The sequence below is a fragment of the Schistocerca gregaria genome, chromosome 9, assembly GCF_023897955.1.
Source record: "Schistocerca gregaria isolate iqSchGreg1 chromosome 9, iqSchGreg1.2, whole genome shotgun sequence".
In the NCBI taxonomy this organism is placed as follows: domain Eukaryota; kingdom Metazoa; phylum Arthropoda; class Insecta; order Orthoptera; family Acrididae; genus Schistocerca; species Schistocerca gregaria.
Genome location: NC_064928.1, coordinates 34374726 through 34389056, shown reverse-complemented (window position 1 = coordinate 34389056; position 14331 = coordinate 34374726). Strand labels below are relative to the sequence as shown.

Here is a 14331-nt window from a genome sequence, read left to right as displayed (position 1 = left end):
TTTTATTTTTCAGGATGGACAGTAAAATGATACTCCTTTTGTTAATTGGACTTGCAGTTTCGATTCGAGGTGAAACCGACTTAAAATCCTTGATTCCACAACAAGTGCATTTGTCCCTTTCAGGTAAGTGTTTCTATCGTTATGAAATGTACAAGTTTCGGACTGTCTGTAGGAAAATGGTTGATACAGTTGTAAAAAGTGAACCTGTTTAGTTTAGTTCTTTCTCTACAGGTTAGTGCATGCTGTTTGATAGTGAAATCTGACTCTCTATTTTCCTGATGAACTGAATGTTCTATTGTTGTTTTTATTTACTTCATGTTCCATAGATTTGTGTTTGGACAGATTGCAGGATATTAAATGAGGCAATTTTACAGGCTTGTAATTACTACAGTAAACCAATCTGTGAGATATGTAATGTTAGACTGATTGTCTTGCAAGAAAAATAAAATATTGAAAACACTACCAATGATAAATACACATATGTACACACAACAATCTGAATCTAGATGTCACAAAAATCTTTCAGCCACTGAACTGTATCCCCTTTTGGAATACTCTCACAGAGGATGTCTTTAGTGTCATGAGTATAAGATAAACTATTTTAGTTACGCCCCTTTTTTTAACTAAAATAGCTTCCCATGGAAAGGCGGGCATAGGAAGGAGCCATCCTTGTTACCCTGGCCATATCCATGATTTGTTTGTATGTCTGCCTCTCAAAGGTGAAGTAGTTGTGAGTAAGATTAAAGTTGATTAAGGTGAGTGGAAAGGATGTCATAGGTTTGGAATCAGGTGGCTGCTAACTGAGGAAATGTTCAGGAGCAGACAATGTACATTGGAGATGCTGGTATAGAGGGAGGTGGTGTCGATGGTGACAAGCAAAGTGTGTGGTGGGAGTGGGGCGGGCACTGATTTCAGACGATCTGGGAAATGGTTGGTATCTTTGTGGAAGGGGAGTCTTTGTACTATGGGTTGCAAGTGTTTATTAACTAAGGCAGATATACAGTATGTTCAGTTGGTGCTTTGAAGCCAGTAACTATGCGACAGCCAGGATTGATTGAATTTGTGGATCTTAGGAAGAAGGTAAAAGATGGGGGTGCGTGGTTTGGGTGGGGTGACTTCAAACACTTAGTTACAGGATATGTTCAAAATGTCCTCCGTTAGTGAGGATACGTGCATCCACCCTCCGTCGTGTGGAATCTGTGATGCGCTCATGCAGCCCCGGAGAATGGCATATTGTATCACAGCCGTCCACAATACGAGCACGAAGAGTCTCTACATTTGGTACTGGGGTTGGTAGACAAGAGCTTTCAAATGGCCCCCATAAATGAAAGTCAAGAGGGTTGAGGTCAGGAGACTGTGGAGGCCATGGAATTGGTCAGCCTCTGCCAATCCATCGGTCACCGAAACGGTTGTTGAGAAGTGTACGAACACTTCGACTGAAATGCGCAGGAGTTCCATCGTGCATTAACCACATGTTGTCATACTTGTAAAGGCACATGTTCTAGCAGCACAGGTAGAGTATCCCGTATGAAATCATAACGTGCTCCATTGAGCGTAGGTGGAAGAACATGGGGCCCAATCAAGACATCACCAACAATGCCTGCCCAAACATTCACAGAAAATCTGTGTTGATGACATGATTGCACAATTGCGTGTGGATTCTCGGCAGCCCACACAGGTTGATGGTGAAAATTTACAATTTGATCACGTTGGAATGAAGCCTCATCCGTAAAGAGAACATTTGCACTGAAATGAGGATTGACGCATTGTTGGATGAACCATTCGCAGAAGTGTACCCATGGAGGCCAATCAGCTGCTGATAGTGCCTGCACACACTGTACATGGTACGGAAACAACTGGTTCTCCCGTAGCACTCTCCATACAGTGACGTGGTCAACATTACCTTGTACAGGAGCAACTTCTCTGATGCTGACATTAGGGTTATCGTCAACTGCACCAAGAATTTCCTCGTCCATTGCATGTGTCCTCATCATTCTAGGTTTTCCCCAGTCGCAAGTCATAGGCTGGAATGTTCCGTGCTTCCTAAGACGTCGATCAGTTGCTTTGAACGTCTTCCTGTTGGGACACCTTCGTTCTGGAAATCATTCGCCATACAAACGTACCGCGCCACGGCTATTACCCCGTGCTAATCCATACATCAAATGGGCATCTGCCAACACCGCATATGTAAACATTGCACTAACTGCAAAACCACGTTCGTGATGAACACTAACCTGTTGATGTTAAGTACTGATGTGCTTGATGCTAGTGCTGTAGAGCAATGAGTCGCATGTCAGCACAATCACGGAAATCAACATTATCTTCCTTCAATTGGGCCAACTGGTGGTGAATCGAGGAAGTACAGTACATACTGATGAAACTAAAATGAACTCTGACATGGAAAGTAAGCGTTTCTGGACACATGTCCACATAACATCTTTTCTTTATTTGTGTGTGAGGAATGTTTCCTGAAAGTTTGGCCATACCTCTTTGTAACACCCTGTAGATATGAGAGATTGATTGTGACAACATTTTTAGCCCCTTTTATCCACATTCATTTCTTTTAATATTTCTGTAGGGCACTGATAACCTCACTGAGCGTCAGTAACACCCCCCTCCACACACACACACACACACACACACACACACACACACACACACACACACAAAATAAGCAGTGCAGTCAGGAAGAGTGTCCTGAAGTTCCATTGGGCATGTCATATGCATTTGTAGCCACTCATTGATGATCAGGTTCAATAAAGCTACCACATTGTGGGGATGCTGATTACTAAACTGTTCCAAATAGCCTGAGAGATTTTCTATGAGATAGAGATTGGGTCTCAGGTCAGTAGAGTTGTAATAGGGCGCCAGAGTGTGTGTCAAACTTCAGAGGGTGGTGTATTCTGGAATAGTATCCCAATTGAGCAACAATAATATCCTCAGCAAATGATAGATCTTCTGAGAATACCGTTTAGATGTACACTCACCAAATTTTACAAGTATTATATAACAAGAATGTGCCACTTGATAGTTTCTGCAACCTATCTAAGGCATTTTACTGTGTGAATCACAATATTCTCCTAGATAAACTGAAGTTTCATGGGATTAATAGTATAGCCAACCAATGGAAAATGCTGTATGTAACCACAAGGATGCAGAAAGTTGTACTTATTAATTGAGCCACAATCAGAATAGTTCTTTTTGCAGAAGACATTAACATTGTTAATAGTCCAAGCGTACACAGAGAAGCAGAAGAAATGGTAAACTATATTCGTAAAAACATCATCGGCTAATTTTCTGCAAATGGTTTCACCCTCAATTTTAAAAAGATAAGACATATTCAGTTCTACATATTTAGGGGTACACACCAGTGACAAGTGTGACACATGGTAGGAGATGATAAATAGGGTGGAAACTTTAAAATTATTAGGTGTTCATATTGATGAAAATTTATACTAGGAAAAGCCTGTTTTGGAATTCCTAAAATAACTTAGTTCAACCACATTTGCACTTAGAATCATTGCAAAGATAACAATGATGTACATAATTACAATATCCAAAGGAAAAATGACATTCGCTACTCCACATTAAGGTTGTCTTCAGCACAAAAATGGGTGCACAACACTGCAACTAAAATTTTTAATAACTTACACATTCATACAAAGTATCTGACAGGCAGAAAAATAAAATTTGAAAACAAACTGAAAAAATCTTATACTTTACAACCCATTCCATTCCACAGAAGAATTTCTATTGTATTGTGCGAAAGACAGTGGGTAGAAATTATTAACTCACATCTACATTTCTTTTTTTAAAAAAAAGCTTTTTGTATTCAGCATTAGTCATAGAATGAGTTTTAATCTGCAAGGAAGTTTCATATCAGTGCACACTCTGCTGCAGAGTGAAAATCTCATTCTGGAAACATCCCCCAGGCTGTGGCTAAGCCATGTCTCCGCAATATACTTTCTTGCAGGAGTGCTAGTCCTGCAAGGTTTGCAGGAGAGCTTCTGTAAAGTTTGGAAGGTAGGAGATGAGATACTGGCAGAAGAAAAGCAGTGAGGACGGGGTGTGAGTCATGTTTGGGTAGCTCAGATGGTAGAGCACTTGCCCGCGAAAGGCAAAGGTCCCGAGTTGAAGTCTCGGTCCGGCACACAGTTTTAATCTTCCAGGAAGTTTCAGCAATAGTCACATTTACAAATTAATTTGCGGTGTGAATGTAAAATTGTTCATTCAACATCATTATGATTTATTGTGTAAATGATCTGTGAAACATGAAACTAACTAGGGACTTATTTGTGCTGCTCTGTGAACTTGCCTGTTGTCATTTGGAAAATCGGAATGTCCAAAGCATACTCATCATGGAGGTGTTGAAGGAAAGGCAACAGTCGGGTCACTGAATTAGTCAGTTCGAATTAGCATCCTGCTTCACATTTGAGGCAATCTGGATGAGTGGGCCAAGTCTGGGTATGACGTAAAACCTCCCAAAATTATCTCTGTCCTAAACTGTAACCTCCACACACTGCAGATCAGCACCTCATTGGGTCTTCAGTTCACGCAATGCCTCACATTGCACGAAAATAGGCAGAATCTCGTCTCATAAGTCCACACTGTCTTCCAGTCACTTGTGCCATGTGGCCAACCAAAGACATGCAGCTGTATGTGATGCTGAGAACAGTATACTTTTGCGAGGTACCCGATCCCAAATGTCCAATGTGTGTTGTTCCTTTCACAGTGCTGAGAAGCTGCCTTCATTGACAGCAGCAATTTCTGTTAAGTGTACTGCCACTTCTTTAGCACGAAATCAGGTGGCGAAGTAAAGTGTCATCGGGAGCTGATACTTCATGCAATTTAAACTTGCTAACCTTATTATTTCAGAACATTGCAAACCTCTTCTGATCGAACATCTTTTCTTGGAGTGCTGCAGTTACTGCTGCATCGTAAAGAGTATAAGTCCAACATCCAACTCTCAAAATACACTCTAAGGCAAAAAAGCAACGTGGAGGAGTTATCCAAATTGAACGGAAATTGGTAGATGTGATGTACATATGCAGACAAACAAATGATTAGTTTCAGAAAAATTGGATGATTGATTCAAGGGAAAGAGCTTCACAAATTGAGCAAGTCAGTAATGCATTGGTCCACCTCTAGCTCTTAAGAGATCAATTATTCGGCTTAAGTGTTGATCAATGTAGTTTGTTCAGTGTCTTCCTGCGGGATATCATGCCTAATTATATCCAATTGGTATGTTAGTTCATCAAAATGCCCTGCCTGTAATGCTTCTAACATTCTCAGTTGGGGAGAGAGCTGGCGACTGTGCTGGCTGAGGTGGGTTTTGGCAAGCCCGAAGATGAGCAGTTGAATCTCTTGCTGTGTGTGGGCAGGCATTATATTGCTGAAATGTAACCACAGGATATCTCACACGAAGAGCTACAAAATGGGGCGTATAATGTCATCGATGTACTGCTGTGCTGTGTAGGGATGCTGCAGTGAAAAGAAATGGCATCTTAGATCATCTGTCCTGGTTGTCAGGCCGTATGGAGGGTGACAATCAGGTTGGTATCCCACTGCTGTCTGGTTCGTCTCCAGACAGGTATTCCGTGTGGAATCTCATTAACTGGAGTAGAATTGTCTTTATTGATGAATCCCACTTCAAATTGAGCCTGAATGACCAGCAGAGACGTTTCTTGTGATGCCCCAGACAGTGCTAGGATAGTGTCGACTGCCGTTCAGCCCGAAAACTGGGAGTGACGGTCTGGGATGCCGTTTCTTTCATAGGAGGACCCCTTTAGTTGTCATTGGCAGCACCCACACCCCGTTTTGTTGCCTCCACAGTGTGCTTCGTGGGCTTAATGCTGAAGCAAAATAAAGCCGACAGTAAGAGTTTCTATTGCGTGTCTTGATGTGTGCCAAATTCTTCCTTGGCCAGCAAAGTCACCATCTCTCTCCCCAACTGAGAATGTTTGGAGCAGTAGGGGCAGGGGCTTTCAACCGTATTGGGATTTTGACGCTCTAACATTCCATCTCGACAGAATTTGCCACAGTATCTCTCAGGACATCCGACAACTCTGTCAATCAGTGCCAAGACTGATAACTGCTTGGGTAATTACTGGAGGTGTAAAAACGTTTTATTGGCTTCCTCAATTTGTGAAGCTTTTTCTCTTGAGTTAACACAATTTTTCTCAAATTGTAATCACCACATCTACCAGCTTCTGTCCCATTCAATTGATTCTTTCATCTCTTAAGAGAGTAAACATGAGACTTCTCATTGTTGTTGGAAGTTAGGAGTATACAAGCCCGTCATCCAACTCTCGAAATAAATGGAAGGCTTCTCATTAACATGTATTATTCTCTTGTTTACTATGACTGTGTGTTACAAAGTTGTTACATTATATGGAACATCACAGAAACATTGATAAGGACAAGGTCCAAAAAGTTCTGTCTTAATTAATAGATTTCAATCAAAAGTATCTACACAGGGTAATTCTTATTAACAGTTAAAAAATCCCGAAGTGATGTAGATGATGCTAAGACAAGTAATTTGATATAAGACACGTGAGGCCTCAACTGTTGGGAGATACCTAAAAATGGATAACAAATGTTAACACAATGACATCACCAGATGACATACGTTATCACATGGGCAGCGGTAGAGCTTGTCAGTCCTGTCCTCATTGGTAGGGGGCAGTGCTGCACATTCCTCTGTTAGACTTCTGTTTTTGTAAATTTAAACTGATTCATCATAATCTTGTATTACTACTACTCCGAGCACTACTGTATCGCATAAAAAAATGAGGATGAAAACACTGTAGCTTAGTGGAGCAATGTGTAGCACTGCCCCCCTACCAGAGAGGGTAGGATCGACAAACCCAACCTCTACACGTTCAGTGGGTTACATTATTGAGGTCCACGAGAAAGACTGGCAGTGCTGCATACATCGCGAGGGTAGGTCTGAGATTGCTCACTCACTCAGCCCGGCAGATGAACTGTTTCCAAACATGTTAATATGTAATTGGGTATTTATGTACTAACAAGAACTGCATCTTCTACTGGAATCCCCATTATGGACTGTTACTGAGTACTGTAAGTTCATAGGCCTACTACTAAATTTTTATGGCTGTATTTCATAACAGTGAATATGGAATTATACCAAAATGGTTATCGGTCGGGTCGGTCCATTCGAGTCTGTACATCGTGAAGATCCAGCATGTCACTGAGACAGAGCTGCAGACTTAACTTCTAGTACCAAAATGGGCAGCTCGTAGTAACATTAGTGAATATAACGGACTTCTACTTAAACAGCATTGAGAATACGAGGACTATACAGAAGAGAGCTTGTTCTGTAGCACATGGAAACTTCAGTTACTTTGTTTATGAATAAAGAGCCCAGTTATTAATTGCGTGCAGTTTGTGTTATAGAACGAGGGTACCGGCCACCAACTGCCATCCTCTCCTTGTTACCCATGGTACAGTTCTACTGAGACAATGAGATAACATAAAAGCAACTAACGAGCGTACAACACATCGTATCTTGTAGACACATTGGACATTCTGCATTGAGACATAAACAAATTGGCTAAGTTCGTACCCGTTGTGGTCGTCTACGCACCAAAACAGAAGAGCTAGTTTCCCCATTTGTGCCAAATGTCCACTTGGTGGAACATCCCCCTCCTTTTGGCCATATAGATTTTAACTATGTATAGACTTGTGAACTCATTGCCTCTAATATTGACATATGATTTGTGGATGGTTGACCTGGTTATCTATTTTCTCAGTGAAAGTGTTTTTTTTTATTCTCGGTTATAAGGTTTTAATCTACCTCAAGAGCAGGGGCAGAGTGGTTGGAGTTAGTGTATATCCCGCTGTATAATAGGTATGGGGGACCCCAGACTGTATTTCCTTCACTGGGCTACTCTTTCATCCATGTTTTACTTGTGTTTTAACTACTTTTAGATTCAGTTGGCGTCTTGTTTGCCACATCCAATTTTCTGTTCTAGGTGCCACACTTCATTGAATGAATGTATGGCACTCTTAACTGTAATTCCTCAGGGTTGGGACATTCCCTGTCACATGCAGAGCCTCAGGGGCACCCACCTGCAGACTTCGCTATTTCCTTCATCTTGCTTTTACTATCGATGGCACAAAAGACGTTCGTATCGTTTTTCACCTTCTTGCTTTTACTGTTGCAAATCTAATTACATCAGAAAACTTTTTTGGAGGAAGTTTCTACTTCTACACGACTAGAAGCTGAATGTTTTCTGCTCCAATCAGGAGATTTGGAAAAGCAAGAACGCACTATTCATGGATCAAGGAGCTGATGACCTTGTTGTCTGGCCCTTTAGCCCCCCTCACTCCCCCCCACCCCCCCGCCCCTCCCCCACCCCCCCTCCACACGTGCTATGTATGCTATATTGTTCAGAATTACCTTTTAGATCTGTTTGGTGTGGGTCTTGCACACCTTAGCACTATTCTGCGATGGATCACAAGCATAATTTGTAATCAGTGTCTTTTCTACATCTACATATATACTCCACTAGCCACCAAGGGGAGTGTGGCAGAGAACACTATTCATGCCAATGTCATATTCCCCCCCCCCCCCCCCCCCCCCAACCCTCTTTTCCACTTAAAGATGGTGCGAGGGAAGGAGGAGGAGGCGGCGGTTTGTCTGAACCTCAGTACAGGCTCTAATTTCTCTTATCTCTGAATGGTGATCATTGCACGATTTGAAAGTTGGTAGTAATAATATGTGCTCTACATCCTCGTCGAAGATTGGATTTTGGAATTTAGTGAGCAGCCCCTTCCATTTAGCGTGGCGTCTATCTGCAGGTTTGTCCAACTTTAAACTTTCTATGAGATTTGTAATGCTCTCACAATGGATAAATGTACTCGTCACGAATCTTGCCACTCTTCTTTGGACCTTCTCAATCTCTCGAATCGCACCCAACTGGTAAGGGTCCCATACAAACGAACAGTACTCAAAGACCAGACAAACTAGAGTAGTGTAAGAAATTTCCTTTGTTGAAGGACTGCTTCAGGATTCTACCAATAAACTGCAATCTAAAGTTCGCCTTACCCTTTACTTGTGTAATCTGATCATTCCATTTGAGATCATTTCGAATAGTCACACCCAGATTCTTTACTGACATTACAGCTTCCAAAGATTGGGCATTTATTTTGTACTCCTACATTAATGGGGATTTTCATGTTGTACACTTACTAATATTCAGAGATAGCTGCCAGTCATTATTTTCTGCAAATCCTCATCAATGTGTCGACAACTTTCGCGTGGTACTACTTTCCTGTAGACTACAGCACCATCGGCAAACAGTCTAATGCTGCTGTCCTTTATAGATTGACTGCATTTTCCCAGTAGCCTACCTCTGAGCGTCTGCTTTACCTATAACTCGGACTATTTGATCATTCCATTTCATTCCTCAACAGTTGTTACACTCAAGATATAATGGGTGATAAAAAAGTTCCTGTTCGAAAGCCATACAGTCCAAACTTCATATGCCAGTTGGGCACAATCACAGTAAGCATTGAGGCAGAAATCCCACCGATGTACCGGGTCGAATAAATCCGTTTGGTAAAACACGTGTCCTGTTGCTTGGAGTAGTCCGTAACTGCCTGTTGCACATCCTTGTCTGAAAGGAATCCTCAACCTTTGGAGGCCTATTTTAATGGACCAAAGGTGCGATAGTCGAAGGGGAGAAATCGGGACTATAGGGTGGGTGCTCGAGATAGTAACATCGCCATATTTAAGGTTTCTGCATCTACCACACACACATCAGAAATGCAAGAATGCCACACTAATCTCTTGCCTACATGTCTGTGCTTATATACCTGCATCAGAGTCGTGCTGTGTTGCATTTACACTGCAGCAGTGCTTGGAAATAGAAGCTTTTGGATTGATCTATATTTCTGAGAGTTCAGTAATTCCAGTTGTGTCTCATTGATATTGTAGTCGCAGGATACTATCTTTTTAGAATTCAGAAAATTCACAAGTCTGCATCTCTGAAGATTTTAAGTGGGACTGGCCAAGGCGTGCAAACTTCACGCGAGCCTGGTGGGTCAAGGCTCGGCCTGTGTCAGCTTTGCTCCTTCCTTACCAGAAGTATTTGGTGTAGTGCAACGTTTCATTTTGTATTACAGTGTGGCATTTTTGGGTCAGCACAAATCTCTTTGGTTCAGCAGAATCGTGGTGTTTGCACTCTATACTGTTTGCTGTTTGTTCTGTTATGAAGAACATTTACAGATTCGATGGTTGTCTACACGAAAAGAGTCAGCCTAGCAATGTCTTGTCAGAGCCTTTAAAAATGAATGGGAATGACCGAAGACAAGGGTGAGGATTCTCAATATATAATTATGCAGTCATGTAAGTGACGAGTGATGCAAATGTGCTATGAAACAATATTACTGTATTGTGCAGAAAGAATTTTTACTTTATAATAAAAGAGTAAAAAAATACAGTGGTCGACACATGGGATTCAAAGTTTTGTAACTCGAGAAGCACTTTTTGCTGAATTTGCAGGCATGCAGCAGGTGAAGAAATTAGTGACACAAGTTATAAATTTTTTGAAGTTGCACGCATTATTCTACTATGAGTTGCAACAGTTTTTGATGGAGATGTAACAAAGAGTATGGAGACTTTATATATTACTGCTAAGTATGTCGGTTGAGTCAAGTGACATACCTGGAATGATTTTTCTATTTAAAACACGCTACTGTTAAATTTATGAAGAAAAAAGAATGCTAGAACAAAAATTATAACATCCAGAATGGCTTACAGATCCAACTTTTGAAGTGGACTTCACTGTGCGTTACCTGTAGTAAGACTTTGCAAGGTGAGAAATGACTACTTTCTGATCTAATTAAAAATATTTAATTAAAAAGAAAATTGCATTAAGTGTTGTGTGTTATGGTCTTCAGTCCAGAGACTCCCTGTGTAAGCTTCTTCATCTTTGAGTAACTATTGCAACCTACATCCTTCTGATACTGCGTAGTGTATTCATCTCTTGGTCTCCCTCTACGGTTTTCACCCTCTACGCTGCCCTCCAATGCTACATTTGTGATCCCCCTGATGCCTCAGAACATGTCCTACCAACCGGTTGCTTCTTCTTGTCAAGTTGTGCCACAAACACCTCTTCTCACCAATTGTATTCAGTACCTCCTCATTAGTTACATGATCTACCCATGTAATCTTCAGCATTCTTGTGTAGCACCACATTTCGAAAGCTTCTATTCTCTTCTTGTCTAAACTATTTATTGTCCATGTTTCTTTTCCATACATGGCTACATTCCATACAAAGATTTTCAGAAAAGACTTTCTGACACCTAAATCTATACTAGATGTTAACAAATTTCTCTTCTTCAAAACACTTTCCTCGCCATTGCCAGTCTGCATTTTATATCCTCTCTACTTCGACTATAATCTGTTATTTTGCTCCCAAAGTACCAAAAGTCATCTACTACTTTTAAGTGTGTCATTTCCTAATCAAATTCCCTCAGCATCACCTGCATGACAGGGGAGGTATATTCTGACACAGTCCAGTTCCCCTAAGCTCACTGCTGTTAAAGCAAATGCAAGGTTTTAAGAATTTGTTGTGGCCTTGAAAGAATTGAAAGGATAGTTTCCTAAACGGTTTGAGGACATGGCCAGACTTAACATCTGTTTTTGAGCTGTTCTAGGGTCCTTAGCTTTGTCAGTTGACAGCACCTTAATGCATGTGTAGATGTAACTGATTGACCAGCAAGGTAATTTCCATGTTAATGACAAATCTCTTCACATTAAAACTATCAAAAATGTCTACATTGCTTGCCTGTGGCGGAGTTTTTGTCTCTCCATAAAGAAATTTCGAATGTTTGCAATATTTTGTATCAACATATTTATACGAAAAACTTATTCCTGATTATGAAACTTAAGTCACAGTTACGTGACAGCCTCAGAACAAAAATATGTGAAACTGTTTGCTTCTGTCCATACAATCTATGTTGTTGCAAAGTTTGTTGTTGTTGTCGTCTTCAGTCCTGAGACTGGTTTGATGCAGCTTTCCATGCTACTCTATCCTGTGCAAGTTTCTTCATCTCCCAGTACTTACTGCAACATACATCCTTCTGAAACTGCTTAGTGTATTCATTTGTTGGTCTCCCTCTACGATTTTTACCCTCCACGCTGCCCTCCAATGCTAAATTTGTGGTCCCTTGATGCCTCAGAACATGTCCTACCAACCGGTCCCTTCTTGTAGTCACGTTGTGCCACAAACTCCTCTTCTCCCCATTCCTATTCAATACCTCCTCATTAGTTATATGATCTATCCACCTAATCTTCAGCATTCTTCTGTAGCACCACATTTCTAAAGCTTCTATTCTCTTCCTGTCCAAGCTATTTATCGTCCATGTTTCACTTCCATACATGGCTACACTCCATACAAGTACTTTCAGAAACGACTTCCTGACACTTAAATCTATACTCGATGTTAACAAATTTCTATTCTTCAGAATGTTGCAAGGTGTGAAATGCAAAACAGTTGTATGCCGTGTGACTGCAATGCCATTTAAATGAGGTGAATTTTCAGTGTCCTCCTCCTCCCTGCCTGCGCTCCAACACCTTGCTGTAGTGGTGGGTAGAGTGCGCCTTGAGGCTGAGCGCAGTGGTACTCATCCCAGGGCATGGCTCGCAAGCTGAATTCTTGGGCACACCCCCCCCCCCCCCCACCCCTCACCCCCCCCCCCCCCCCCACCCTATGGGTCTGGGGGTTACAATAGGCCCGAGGTATCCCTGCCTGTCATAAGAGGCGACTAAAGGAGTCTCACACTTTTCGGACCAATAAGTTCAGACCTGCCACTTTCCAGAGTCTACATAAGTGCAGGCCATACGGGGAAGGATGCCCTACGTGGAGCACGAGTTATCCATAGTGTCCTTAAATTTGATCTCCTGAACCTCTTGTCTTGGCTTTGCATCTCCACCTACTATTTAGGCGAGGACTTAAACCGGGGTATGTCATCTTCTTCCATTGTCTCCTGTCCTCTTTTGCCCCCATGACAGTATTGCATTTCTCTGCACCCAGTATCGAGCACTGTAGCCAGACCATTGTGGTGGGGCCGTCTTGTACCCATTTGGTGGTAGCCCCCTGAGTACACAGGGCCATACTGCTGATGCCTTAGCTGTAAACTCCCCACGTATGCCAAGGAGTAGATGCCCGGCAACGGCCACTGTGCCAGGTAGCCTTTGCTGTGGCTGGATGGCGCCCGTGGAGAGAGCTCCTGATCGGAGTTGGTGGCATCAGGGCAGATGACCTGCAATGAAGTGGACTAAGTCATCTCTTGCTGGTGACCGTAAGGCGCCAGCAGTCTCTAAGAAGGGCAAGATCGAGTACAATGCTGACAGGTACCACCTTAAGTCGTTTCCATCCCTCACTACATCATGGGAGGAACGGAACATAGGGCCACAGAAAGAAGAGAGCCGTATTCACTTCTGTAGAACATCTTTAGGATAAGTTAGAGGAAGCGACAGTGCTGTCCAAGACGAGGAGTGATGCAGTTTGATTCAGACATCAACCCCAGCCCAGTACCAGGCCTTGCTCACTTGTGACCGGCTGTGTGATATTCCTGTTTGTCACTCCCCATAAAAGCCTCAACATGGTCCAGAGGATTATTTTCCATTGCAACCTCCTCTTGCAGTCTGATGACAAGCTCTGCGCCAATCTAGAATGGCGGGTTGTTCATTTCATATGGCTCATTTACAGGGGGCCCAAAGACAACAGGGTTGCTACCAGTGCCTTCATCTTGGCCTATGAGGGTGATTCGTCACCTGAAAAAGTCAATTATGCCCTGTTCAGTTGACATATACATACGCTGCAGCTACATTACCATCACCATCACAAGTAGTAGTCGACCACCCTCTGAGCCACAAACAGTGGGTCTTCCGGGCGTTCAGAATACATCTCCCCTCTTGGTGGTAGGGGGAAATTGCCTTCTGTTGCTACTTCAGCAGCAAGGCCCCCAAACATGGGAGAAATCGGTCACATCCCCCTCCCCCAACCGGAGAAACAAGACTCCTCCGCACCTCTCGTGTGGAGGGGGTCCCTTGGGACCCTCTCCTCCAAGGTATCCACTAATGCCACAGTGGACACTCTCCAGCAGCTAAAGGAGCCAAAGCTGCTTCACAAAGTGCTTCACGATCTTCCTCTGTGCCTGAAGCTATTTCAAGGAAGTACTGCCAGGAAGCCCCTAAAGAGAAATGAGAGCAAGCAAAGATAGTAGTAGTCTGACCTCAGCACCACCACTCCCTACCATTTCTGCACCTGCAGTTAAGGTGGAGATACCACCGTCCCC

At 42.5% G+C, this 14331-nt stretch overlaps 1 protein-coding gene across 1 annotated transcript in view; it reads left to right on the top strand.

The window, feature by feature from the left end:
• Positions 1 to 14331, top strand: part of LOC126291937 (acid phosphatase type 7-like) — a 123218-nt gene that overhangs the window by 16258 nt on the left and 92629 nt on the right. Inside the window, exon 2 of the mRNA XM_049985660.1 lies at positions 14 to 123. Coding sequence (XP_049841617.1) covers positions 14 to 123 — 110 coding nt within the window. The remainder of the gene's footprint in view (positions 1 to 13; positions 124 to 14331) is intronic.